The following is a 13,514-nucleotide window of genomic DNA, read 5'->3' as shown; positions in this document are numbered from 1 at the left end:
CATATGGCTGAACTTCAGCTGCCAACATCCCACCAACCCACTTGCAACCTCCATCTGGTTCCCATAGCTGGGGGTACTGTTGCAGCAAAACTTGCCAAAGTTTATCCAGCAACTATTTCAGTCCATACCTGATTTTGTGAAGCAGCTTTTACAAAAGACAAAATAGACCCCAAATGAACAAAACCAAGACTGTCTTTATCAAGCAGGTTTTAGAAACAGCCACTTCTGCAAGCTTTGAGTTGCTCTGAAATTAAATTTTGGCAAGAAAACATGTATTAGTTAAGGAGAGTATTCTAGAACCCAAAACTCTTAGACAATATGATGATACTACTCAGAAAGCTGCTGGGACAGAGCTATAACAGCAAAACAATCCTTCCTAGTACAACTTGATCTTTTTGAGGAACTGATTTAAGTTTTCCTAGAATGAAATCTTCGCACGAGCTGAGCCTCTGCTGATTTAGTAGTGTGTCAGAGCATAAATAAATCTTTAGAAACCCAGACAAGTCCCACTACTTTATTTATTTCTTTAAAGAATACCCATTCCTGCCATGACTCACAGGAAGTATGTTAATAATCAGTGCAGAACAACCAGAAATAGGTTGGAAAGGTGAGACTTGCCTAGTCACCTCACAGGTGATAGTTCAGAAAGCACATGGCAATGATATTAACCCTTGTCACCACTTACTGATTCATCCACGATGCACAAATGTGACTTGATGCTCAGATCTGCACAAAACCCTATGGGTAACACTTCCTCTCAGTGTCAAACCAGGATGTCTTTGCAAGATGACTATCCACTTTGGCCAGTGCTGAAGGACCTCAACTCAACAACTCCAGATGAGTTTCCAAGCACACTCAAGAGCTGAGAACTCAAGAAGCACATAAGCAGATCTGCACTATTTATTACATAAAGCATCTCCATTTTACATGGAAGGAAGCTGGGAGCTCATTGTTGCTTTTGTCCAACTCCATCTTCATCTGTCTCTATCAGAAAATCTGAGACTAAACAGCTGGAATTTATGTTAGAAACAAACAATTTCTTTGCCTTTTTCTTTCAATGTTACGCCACATCTGTTGACTTTCATAATTTAAAAAAAATAGATAGGGCAGGACCTAATTTAAGTTTATGTACAAGAAAACATGAAACAGATAATCTGAGAAGTGTATGCATTTCTTCAGAGAGCATCTGATATGCTGTAAGTATTAATGTATAAATTCAGATTGTGTTTATTACTGCAATGGTGCAAAAGGAGCTTGATCTAAAACTGAAACATAGCTTTAAACAGATTTTAACAATGAATACCTGGAAGTAAACACCTTCAAAATGTGAAAGCTGGAGACTTCATACAGCTGGTTAGAGTGGGTGGTTATTTATAATCTAAATTCAAAAGAGAATAGTGCAACTTTCAAAAACACTCATGATAGTTTTCTCAGGCTGCATGCCACAGAGCATGTTTGCCAAAAGACCTCCAAGGAGCTCTGAGGAGCCCTTTATTCTCCTTTCTAAGGCTTCCATGCAGCAGGGCAGTATGCTGAACACTTGGTTTCCAACATTTTTCTTTTTCTTCAGGAATTAAGAAGCATAGGAAAAGACAGCTACTGATTTGGAAAGGACAAGATCTCTAAAAGGAAAACAAACAAATTTTCCATACTTTGTTTCTATGTCATAAAACATTTTCAGCATTCTCCACTCAAATAATGTTTTCAATATGAAGTATCTTGAGGGAATTAAAAAAAAATAATTCAAACTTCCTTTGTCCACCAAGGAAAAGCCAGTTCTCATATGGATAAAGCCCTTTGCCAATGAACAGTTCATTTCTCCTAAATCCCTAAAAAAAACATAGCAATATAATGTAATCGCTATGACAAAATAGAGAATTCTGACACTTTTTATAAGACTAAACACAGCCACATACAATATTTTCCTGTCCGAATTGCATCCAATAAACTACAAGACCTTACCCTGTGGTATACAAATTTTCATGCATATTCTCTCACATTTTACTCCTACAATTAAAACATCCACTATTCTGGTTACATGACACACCTCATAACGTGAAGGAGACTGTGCTTCAGTAATTATATATAAGTGTGAATCTATTAAAGATGGGGTATTTGTTTTCTGCCACATTTCTAACCCAATGCAGCAAACCAAGATTGAGGCTAAAGTGAATATTTAATTATCCAAGCTGGACAGACTACATGGTGCTGATACATAACAAACAGTATGCAGTTGTTTTCAATTTGATTTGACAAAACCTGGGAATTTGATAGCAAGACTTTCATTTAGAAAGCAAGTTCATTATCAGTTTGTTTTGGCTTCCTACATGGTAGCCCACATTGCCACTGGAGGATGCTTAGAAAAACCTGTGCTCAAAAGCCTTGAGGAACAGCGAACCAAGAGGCCTCAGACAAGCAGGCCTCTCAAGCACAGAGCAGCTTTGCCCCTTTTGTGGGTGTTTTTGCCTGTCTGACAGGCATTTCACTCTGACATTTATTGGAGAAGCATCCTGAAGAAGAGCACCACACCGTGCAGCACTGGCTGGCAGCGAGCACCTGGGGCAGGGGATTCCTCAGGGCAGGAGTGCAGGGGAAGCCCCAAAGTGAGGGATGGGTAGATGAAGGGCTAAGGAAATCTGTGCAATGTGGAAAGGGCCACTGAGCAGAAGTGGTACAAAGAACATGAGCTTTGATGGCAAGTGCAGAGACAGATGTAAAGGCTGGGGAGAGAAAACTTACAGCAGTTTAAAAGTGTAAGGTTCAGAAGAAGAATTTGGCAAAACAGAAAAAGGCGGAAAACCTCGGAATTTATCAATCAAAACTTAAGTCATATAAAGGGGGTAAGAAACGAGCAACTGAGAAAAAGATCCTTATTATAAAATATGATTTTAATGTTTTGAAACAGTTCCTTTTAAAAAATCTTTAGGAGTTTGTTTTTACTCTAGTAACACCAAAGGCCAGTGGTGTGACCTGAACTGCTTAACACAAAATATGAGTGACTTTTCTTAAATGGAGACTAGAACTTGACTTCATACAGTGCCTTTCATACTTAGTGTATTATAAATTGCTTTAAATACTGGCAGGCAAACAGCCATTATACACTCAAGAGCTCATACATAATAATACTTAGCATTTTTATAGTGCTTTTCATCTTCAAAGTGCTTTACAAACAACTCATTAATTTCAACCAATGCACCTGCAAGGTAGGTGAATATCTGCATTATAGGTGGAGAAAGACACAGAAAGTTCAATGACTTATCCAAAGCCATGCACACAGCCCCAAATATCCCTAGCTCCTGCCTCCTAAGCCCATGAAGGACCTGAGCCCCACCCTGTGCTAAGATTGTAGGTTCTCTTCAGCCACACAGCTGTAGGAGGACCTGTTTTACTGCAAGGACAGTGGCAAGCTAGCTGGAGAGCCTCCCTTTTCCAAAGCTGGTAAATTCCCAAGGACTGCTAGCTCCCTCCAGAACCACCAACCCCAGGAAACGGGAAATCCATGAGACACCAAAGTGAGCCCCACAACATAGGTTCTCAAACTGATTCCCCACCAAGCAGTGAGATGAGAAAGCTGCTGCGCTGGCAGAAGCCTTTGCCTCTCTCCCTATTTATTTCTAACTGCTGCACAGACTCCAATGCAGGAGATTCCTACAGTTCAGGCAACACAATCCTGAAAGCCTCCGATTACCACCATGATTCAAGAAAACAGCTTCACTCCTCCAGTGTTCTTGAACTATCAAAAACTTGTAATGAATTTTTGTCTATCAAGAACAGTAACTCTCTCCCTTGCTGGTGGATGGAAAAAAAAAATTTAATGTGATTACACTGCATGATTCCAATTTTTGAGGTTTAAAAATATCTGATATGATTTTTTTAAATGACTTTAAAAAAAAACCCCCTCAGAAATACCAGGAATGTCAAACCTAGAGCAGACAAGAAACCCAGAAGGTGTGAACAATACCTGTACTGTGCTACAGTAGGACCTTATATTACCTTACACAGGGAAAAAGAAAAATGAATTTTTAGTAACACCATCTTTATTTCAGATGTTTATTAGTCACTAGATTTAAATAAATAAATCTGAGAATCCTTATCTGTTCAGTCTTCACATTCATGAACTCAGAGCTATACAAGCTCTCCAGCCACTGTAGCTCCTCCCTGGGTAAACAGCTCATGTTTAAAAAACAAAACAAACTGTTATGAAACAAACTGTTACAATAACAGAAAAACAAAAACCCACTTTTTCTTAAGATATCAAAATAAAAAAGTCTCTACAGTAATGGCATAACATGTTACTTAAGCAAACACAAGCAGTAGAAGATAAATGAAATGCAAAAACGTATGTAGCTAAAATGTATGTAGCTAAATGTATGTAGCCAGCCTGCCCAACTGACCTGGATATAAAAGCCAGAATAAGGAAGAAAGCAGCTTTTAATTACTCTTCCCCATCTAAATTTTTTAAACTTACAAAGAAAAAAATGAACAAGGTCACATAATCCAAAACAAAATGAAGAAACAACTCCTGATTGTTAAGCAGAAACTACAAGTCCCCCACATGAGAAGAATTTTAGGCTAATTATTTCATTGATTAGGCTGATTATTTCATTGATTATTTCATTGGCTTGTGTCTGACTGCCAACACCATGCTTTTTAAAAAAATATGTCAAGTTTACAACTCTCGATGAAAATAAAGGTATATAAGAGCAAACTAAAATTAAAACATACAGAAAATGCAATTAAATTTAATTACATTGAACACTAATATTCATTCTGCAATCATAAGAAAAAATTCTAAAACCATTTTCTACATAAAAAATATTCTACAGCTAAAATAATATACAATCTTTATATAATCCAGCTTTTCTGATGGAATGAAACAGATTTGAGAGCAACATGCAAGAACAAAATTAAAATACGCAATTGTATCCAATAAACTCTGGAAGCCTAAAAGTGATGATGCAGTAAAAAACCACCAACATGGTAACACTAATGCTGCAACATTTTTTGTTATTTTGTTTAATAACTTGTCCCTTTATTTGTAAGCAGTAATCAAGACATATTACAGCAACTTCTGTCTCTGCTTGTGCTCTATTATTCTTCGCTGCTTTTGTTTTCAGTCTAGGTTAAAAAGAATCTTTTCTCCTAATCATCAACAAACTAATACTAGATTTCACTTGGGGTAAGGTATGCTACCCATCAGGACAAGGCAACACTACAAAAAAACACCAAAGAAAATAAAAAAAGCAAGAGGTGAGGTCTGAACACAGTTTTCTTTCAATTCCCTTGGGAATCGTGGTTTTATAAGTCTTGAATTGCCGGGCAGAGGGGATCATGTTCATCAGTTACAGCAGCTCCTCTGGGCCTAAGTCCAGGTAGACTGCTTGTCTAAACTCGATGAAATATAGGCGCCATCAGGTAACAGCAGTGGTCAGGGAGACTCCAGAAAAGTGTAACTGAAAACTGAAAAATGAAATTAAAACAAGGCTGTAGCCAAACAGCCTCTTTCTACAGGATGCAATAACTGTAAGGCAGAGAGCGTACAACGTACAGACTGCTCCTTGTATACATTCCCTCGCTTTTTCACATATATAATATGAAAGTCAGGCTGGGTACACAAGTATATTTTAATAAATACTGATTTTAAATAGAAATACTCAGGAAAAAATCCACTGTGACAAATACACATGGCTTGAATAGATAAAACGTAGAAAAAAGGAAAGCAATTGCCCTGTAACCCACTCCCCCTCCCACTTCATTACTTCAAACTATTTTCAAATTAAATTTTAATGCTAATAAATATTGCTAGGTCAACAGCACTGGGATGTGGTGTCTGGAAGCACTGCAAGCTACCCATCATGGCACATCATCATGTCAAACTCAAAGAGAAGGAGAGGCAGCAAGTCTCTCTCATCAGATGTGAATTTCCAACTGCTATAGGAATGAGCTTGTTTGGGAGCCAGAGAGAAGGACGGAGAAAAAAAAAATAAAGGGAAAATTATACAATCCCTCATAGAGAAGATCACTGTAACTAGGGGTCCTACAGGTGGTTCAGCACAGAAAAAGCCTTTTCCAGCGATGAAGCACTACTCTGAAATCAGAGATTGCAGAGGACCAGCAGAACTGTTACTGAAGAACGCTCAAAAACTCCTGAGCTTTTGCTTAAATTTCCTCACGATTCACAACTGTCACAACCAGAATACTGTGTCTACTACATCTTAATATCATGGAAAGAAAAACCAGCTTAGATTTCATGACACAGACGTCCACTGCAGCTGTAGCACCAAAACAGGTTCAAAACCAGAAGTAGCCTGTCTACAAGGTGACTTCAGAAGAAATCCAGGTCTCTCCAGAATAAAAGAAATAAAATACCATGACACTATAGAAATATTTTTGGTAGCTTCAACCTTACATTCCAACTATAGCTATACATAGGAAAGTCACACAAGAAATGAGGGGAAGTGTGCCAGACCAGCTCAGTATGGTTTCTGCTGCACAGCTTGAGAACATCCATGACACACAAATCCCAAACTTTACAGACACGTAGTACGTTGTTCTTACGTGTGCCTTAAATCCAGCTTCTGGTCTAGATGGGGTAATTCACTGCAAAAACTTGAGTAAAAGGAATTAATCATCTAAATTTAGAAAGCCACATCACATATGTTCACTGCTAAACCGCATGTTTGCCTGGTAGCTCAGGAGCAGCAGGCATTAGGGCAGGCTCAGGCCCTGTTTCATCCTGCTGATGCTGTCCTGCCACAAGACCCTCCAGAAATTACTCCCTTGGTGCTACAGTTTCTCCATCCATCAGCTAGTGCTCACCATTTCAGTCCCTTTTGTCTGCCTTAGTTCTGCACTGTGAGCTCTCAGAAGCAAAAAAAAATGTTTTATTGTATGCTCACAGGACATCTGATCCTGTGATTTTGGAGAGTGAAGCTATCTGCTCTAATGTAATGTAAGCCACAATTTGAGGTCCATAATTTCTTTAGGGATGATTTAGATCTTCATTCTTTCTCCTCAAGTGCTATATATTACAGTAAACAAGCTCAGAGTCCACCAGAGACCTGTGATACACTCTACGACTATTCCTGATGTTTTAATTAACAAACACGCAAGGACTAAGCAGCCAGAGACTTCATGGTTCGAGCCTGCACACAGGCTAGGCAGGGTCATCTTCCAGTACAGATTTTAGGACCCTGTATTTTTTCTTCCTTTAATTTAATCCCTAAAAATTGTGGAGTGGTATCATTTATTTCATTTATTTGCTGTATGAGTATAGAGGAGTTTAAATCTGTCATTTTGTTCTTTGCAGAACAATACTAAGATCTGTGTGTTGGCTAACACTGCATTGGTGAGCCCAAACAATAAGAGCCTGAACCAACACCCGAAGGAGAGACAAAGTTCGCCTTCTGTGCTGCCCAGAGGCAGCACTGAACTGCACATCTGGAATTAAAATCATAGACATGACTTTACATTTTAGACTTCCCACTCCGTTACGTGGTATTGTGTTGAGCCTTTGCTTCTACATCTGCAGCCAGGTAAAGAAATGCCAGAGAGGGACAACAGCCTCTGGCAGGCAAGATAGAAGTTCTGCATGCAAACAGTCCTCACTCACAGACACCCCCATGTCCAACTCTGAAGACAGAGAGAGCACTGTAAAATCCACTTTGGAAACATGGCAGCAAGCCAAGTCCCTCTGATGGGGCACCCCATTTTCTTGGTAGACATTCCCAGAGTTTTGTGGCATTTTCCTTCAGGGTCAGTGGCTTATGCAGAAAGCTGGACAAAGGCCCTTCAGCGAATCACCACACCAGGGCAGTGAGCTTCTGCAGATGACAGAAAAGTCTCAGAGCTTTGTGAGGGGAATGGAAAGAGAAAGTAGCTTTTTTTCTGCTTAGGGAAAGGTCCACGTGAGCTTTAAGAAAAACTCTGCAAAATGGAAAGTGATACGCGCAAAATACATTTACAAAAAAGTTCAATTTTTGCCTGAAGGATTACAGCCAGACTTACTTTCTGGTATGTGAAAATGTACCTGTCCAATACACTCATCACAGACTAAGCACTGGTAAACACAGGACACTGCCTGGGACCCAGTCACCCAAGATATAAGGCACGCAGAGCAGAGGAAGCATTCACAAAAAGCTGAAACTAAGTACTCTTCAGGAACTTGTCACTGCCTTTGTCTCTATGTGGATTTTAGCTGTAACCACAACAGTGATGCTTCAGCATCAGGTCAGTGGGCACCTTCCTAAAGAGAAGAAAAGACTTTTTACATACTAGAACAAATGGCTACAACAGTAGGTGTGGGTCAGTAAAGCTGTTGATGTGGCAGAAAACCTTGAGTTTCAGCCACCGTCCTGGACATCAGCTAATGACTTTCCTTTATTTAAAGGCAATATTAGCTAATGCTGACCAAGAAACCTAAGCTCACAGAGAAACCACACCCTACAAATCCACCCACAGCCAGAAGTGATAGATCTTAGCAGAAAAAAAAGATGCTGTGTGCTGCCAACAATACATTACCTCTCAACTGAAAGAACAATTAAACACTTTATTGAAAGGGGAATATTTTTTCTCTCATGCCTCAAACCATGAAAGTGCATGTCTCCCCCAGAGTTGCTGCACTGTTGAAATGGGAATAATTCCTTGTCTGCCTGATTATTTTCAAGACGGAGATGAAACTACCTTAGCATCATTTAAAAAATGTTGAAATTGTACTACAATCAAATGGTTTGAACTTCCACCATGCATCACTTGCAGCTCATAATGCTAATGTTAAATTCTGGAGACATGAGTCTGTCTACAAATTAATGGAAAATGTGAATTAATATTTTCTTCCAGCTAATTGCCCAGCTCATATATTTCACAGTGCAGCCAAGCACATTTGATCTTGAAAACTCTCTCGTACAAGTTTTCAATCACTTTTCCTCATCCACCAAAAAAAATCAGAATTACAGGACATATTTAATTATAAGTCTGGAATGCCAAGAAACAGTTAGTCAAGTCTCCCCAAAACTGTTATCTGTATATTCTACAGTTAATTTTTTATAAGCATTAGCTTAGAAGTATAGAAAGTTACTATAGATAAGGATTAATTGTTTGAGTTGTACATTTCTAAGTTTCTTTTTAAGGGTGAAGAAGATACAGATGAAGACACTTCTAGCATTTGAATATTAATAGTGCTAAGAATTGCCCAGCACTTCTGGGCAAACTTTGAAGCTGTCCTGCAACAAAATCAAACTCCAGCTATGTCCCCCTATTTTTTTTTATTTGTTTTTAAAAAAGGTTTAAAAACACATTTATGTATCTTGTCATTTTACTAAGAGGGGAAAGGAGTAACAGTCTTTGAAAAGTTTTGAAAACAACCATCTCTAAAAGTCTCTGTATTCACAGAAGAAAAGTATCTCACACCATCTCACATACTGTGGTGCTCGAGCAAGGCACTTAAGCCCCTTACCAGCAAACAGACAGCCTAGGAACACAAACTACATATCTAAGAGATGTATCACACCCCATCAATCTACAGTGACTCAACTTTAAAAACCTGGCCAGTAATGCATTACATACATTATTACAGAATACTTCTTCATTGTTGGAGAAGAAAGATCAGAAATCAGCTTTATGCATATTTAACACAGTAAGTAACTCATTTTACAAGGGATGTCTTCTCATCAATTATTTTCCTGTGGCTTTAAGCCCTGGAAGTTCATTACAAAAAATTAGGGGCTTCTACTCTACAGTAATTTACCTGCCTAAAATAAATAAATCAAGAAGAGACTACTATGCCATAAAGCATCTAAGCAGTATTTGTAGGCATGTAGTTCTTTGATGTCTTCTACTTTATTTCATTACCAATAAAGTATCACAGAAGCAATTATTGTAATACCAGAAACTGTGATAATATCAAATTAGACCATTTACAAGCAAATGAATCAGCATATAATCCATACTATCTCTAACTACAAACCATGACAGCGATTTGAAGTGCCTGTGTTCTGGATGTTTCTTAGCTTTAATTTACAAAACTGTAAACTCAATTCCCACTTCTATGCATCACCTGTGCAGCTCAACCCACTGCAAGGCCACTCAGAGCCTTCTTCTTGGGTTGACAGTGTTTCAATTCTGACATGAGCAAGGCAAAGACTATAAAATAATTTTCCTATGTGACTATCAAAAAGGTACAAACTGTCTTTTTAACTTCTTTCAATCAATTTAGTTTACTTTTCGAGTATGTGGAGGAAGTATACAAACACCCAAGATTTCTGCTGCTCAGATGCATTTATGTAGAAACCGCTCCATAACAAAGAAAACTTTTATCATTTATAAAAACATAACATCAGATACATAGAAAAAAAAAAAACACAAAAGAGGCTACAAAAAAGTAATTTTCCTTCAGTTTAGGTAGAACAGATACCCTTAGGTGAAGAGAAACTAATTTCAACTACTTCTATCTTTCAGTATTTGCAAATTAAATTATACTTAACTGTCCAGTGCAGGGAAAATCAGATTTAGTTTAATCAGTCTTGTCTTAACTATGGCAGTTTTGCTTTCTCAGTCTCTGGAAAAACACGTCCCCGAGGGAAGCTGAACAAGGTTTGACGCCTGAAGGGAAGGTAGGAAAGCTTAACAAATTTAAATTGTTTGATTCCTTTAACCGGATGACAGGCTTTCAGTTTCTAAGTGCACATGGGGCTGGAGATGGAGGTGGGGCAGGGACACACAACTTTCACTTGAGAAGCCTGATGTGGTAGAAAAGGTGCCTGTAAGAGAACCTCAGGGTACGAGGGACAACGGCACCCGAAAAGCCTTCACACACACGGATGTGCCAACAGGTAACAAGTTCTGCAGTTGGACGGGCTGGTAGAAGAAACACGTGTACATGTTATGTCAGATTACTTTTTCTGTCAAACACATGGCAACAGCCAAAATCGTAACAGCAAAACCAGAGCAAAGCACTGCTGTCCGCACTGTGCGGGCCCCCGGGCCGCCGATCCCCCGCTCCTGCCGCCGTGTGCCCGCCCGGGGGGGCGGCTCCGGCCCCAGTCCGAGCACAGCGCCGGGAACGCGCCTTCATGGAAGCCGAGCCTTGACAGCTGCGGGCGCTGCCGCGGGGCCCCGCCGGGGCTCACCAGGCGCCGCCGCCGCCACACGCCGCTCCCGCCTGCCCGCGCCCCGCCCGGCGGAGCGGTCTGTCGCTACCCCCGGCAGGCGCGGCGCTCCCCCCGCTCGGACGGGGGCGGGACCTTTCCCTCCTCGATTTCAAAGCCAGCACCAGCTCAGCAGCGGCGCCGGGGCGGCCGGCGGAAAGGGCGAGAAGGGCAGGGAAGGGCAGAGCCCGGGCCGGGCCGGGCCCGCGCCTCCCGCCGGCGGCGCCGCGCACTCACCTGCGCTCCGCAGCGCGCGGGCGGCTCTGGGCGCCGCCATGTTGCCTGTGTGAGACGGTCACGTGCCCGTGCCCGTGCCCGTGCCCGTGGCGGCGGGGAGGGAGCGCCCCCTTCCCGCCCTCGCCCGGGCCTGAGGGGGCGCGGGGGGTCCGCTCGCACTTGCGGTCGGTGTCGGTCAGGCGTGCTGGCAAAGTGCTCCCCTGTACAGCCCTCATCCTGCTCAGCTCGGCAACATCGCTAGCGGGCTTGGAGACTGCTCCTTCCGACAGCGAAACACATGCTAGTGAGACAGCGCTGCCCGAAGTGGGGCTCGGTCCGACAAGAGTTGCAGCTGTACTGTTTCATGAGTGCTGGAGCTACCTTAGAATTTCTTTCCATTAAAAACCAACCACACAGAAAAAAAACCCTACCCCACAACAAACAACAACAACAAAAAACCCAACAAATTTTGTACTTTTGTGACTAAATCATGAACTATTCTTGATGAACTAGGAGGGGATCTCATTAATGCATATAAATATGTCAAAGGCAGGTGCTGAGAGAATGGTGCCAGACCCTTTTCAGTGGTGCCCAGTGACAGGACGAGAAGCAATGGCCATAAACTAAAACACAAGAAGTTTCACCTCAAGATGAGGAAGAACTTCTGTACATTGAGGGTGGCAGAGCACTGGAACAGGCTGCCCAGGGATGCCATGGTGTCTCCTTTTCTGGAGACATTCAAAACCTGGACATGTTCCTGTGCCATCTGCTCTAGGTGACCCTCCTGTCTTGGCAGGGGGGTTGGACTAGATGATCTCCAGAGGCCCCTTCCAACCCTAACAATTCTGTGAACTAAGTTTTTGCTGTTACATATGTTTGTAAAGGTCTATACAGAATCTGAAAGCTAATGCCTTTTCCAACTAAACTCATTATTTCATTTGCACAGCCAAACTTCATCCATTTAAAAAAGATCTAATAGAGCAAACTTTTCAGTAGAGCAGCATCTTGCCAACCTTTTTTGGTACAGATACCACCCGACCTTAAAAAAACATCCAATGACCATCTTAACAGTGTTGGTGTGGTACATTTCATTTTCAGTCAAATAAAAATCAAACTTAACTTCTAGTGTCCATTTATCATTTTTATTTTCTAATGTCTTGTTCGCTTGGCTGCATTTGGCTTGCCTGTATGAACAATTAAACACATTTTGAACTCATGTTCTTATGGCTTATCAGAGTGTGAGAATCACTGTTACAGGACATAAACTTAACAGCTGGCAGGCAACTACTAAACCTGAGGGAATCAAATCACTAAATGAAGGAATTAATAGAACGCATGAAGGTAATCATTACAAGAGTAGAAGGAAGAAACCAAAATGCAGAAGTAATAGAAGTATCCTTTCTTACATTCTGACTCATGTAGTGGTCTTTCTCTCCTTACACACATGCACGTGTACACACACACTGTTAATCTCTAGGATAAGTAAGCAAATTCTCACATGAGAACTGAGGCTGTTTATCTCCAGATTTATTTAGCTCCTGGTACAGCCATTAGTAGTTTTTAACTTCCCATGTACAAATTTTATGATTTAGTTACGAAGAACAGACTAAAAGCACAAGGTGGGTGGGAATGCTGGCGTTATTTACCCCCTGTACTATGGAAAATACCCAAAAAAAGTATGAACTTAAAAGTTACATTGCAAGCATTTCTGCCTTTAAGGAGCAAATTCCAAGCGTTCTCTGATCAAAAAAATGTGCTGTGATCCTCTCAGTGGTCCCATACAGACATCACTAGCAAAAGTGCATTACTTAATCAGCTGCCAAAGCACGATAGGCAGCCATCATATAGCTTATATCCAGACCACACAGTAGGTTAAAGATCAATACAATACCTTGCACTGCCTCCAAAAAATAAAACAATCCACCGCTTATAGCTACATTCTGCATCAACTGACATATTTCATCGTTGTTATTCAGTGAGGGGAGAATGATAGGAATTTTATAGAAAAATAGAGATAGAAATAAATGTAGAAAAAGCATTGCTAAGCTGTTTAGTTACACCTCGTGAGCACCATTACCCTCTGCTCACCATTACCCTCACCTCTCTGGTGAGAGGTCTGCACACATTTCATTTGCAGGGCAGAAATGCGCATGT

At 40.8% G+C, this 13,514-nt stretch overlaps 1 protein-coding gene across 2 annotated transcripts in view; it reads right to left on the bottom strand.

Moving 5' to 3' along the window:
• The window catches only part of METAP1D (methionyl aminopeptidase type 1D, mitochondrial), a 45,131-nt gene extending 33,640 nt beyond the window's left edge, over positions 1-11,491 (bottom strand). Inside the window, exon 1 of one of the 2 annotated variants that reach the window (XM_051787496.1) lies at positions 11,382-11,491. In XM_051787496.1, the coding sequence (XP_051643456.1) occupies positions 11,382-11,421 (40 nt within the window). In that variant the 5' untranslated portion in view covers positions 11,422-11,491. The remainder of the gene's footprint in view (positions 1-11,381) is intronic. The other variant, XM_051787498.1, reaches the window with a different exon arrangement.
• Positions 11,492-13,514: the final 2,023 nt, after the last annotated feature.

Source organism: Manacus candei, unplaced genomic scaffold (assembly GCF_025592945.1).
Source record: "Manacus candei isolate 608988 ecotype Guabito, Panama unplaced genomic scaffold, ASM2559294v1 h1tg000023l, whole genome shotgun sequence".
NCBI lineage: Eukaryota > Metazoa > Chordata > Aves > Passeriformes > Pipridae > Manacus > Manacus candei.
The sequence above is the reverse complement of the archived record's forward strand: the minus strand, read 5'-3'. Positions and strand labels throughout refer to the sequence as shown.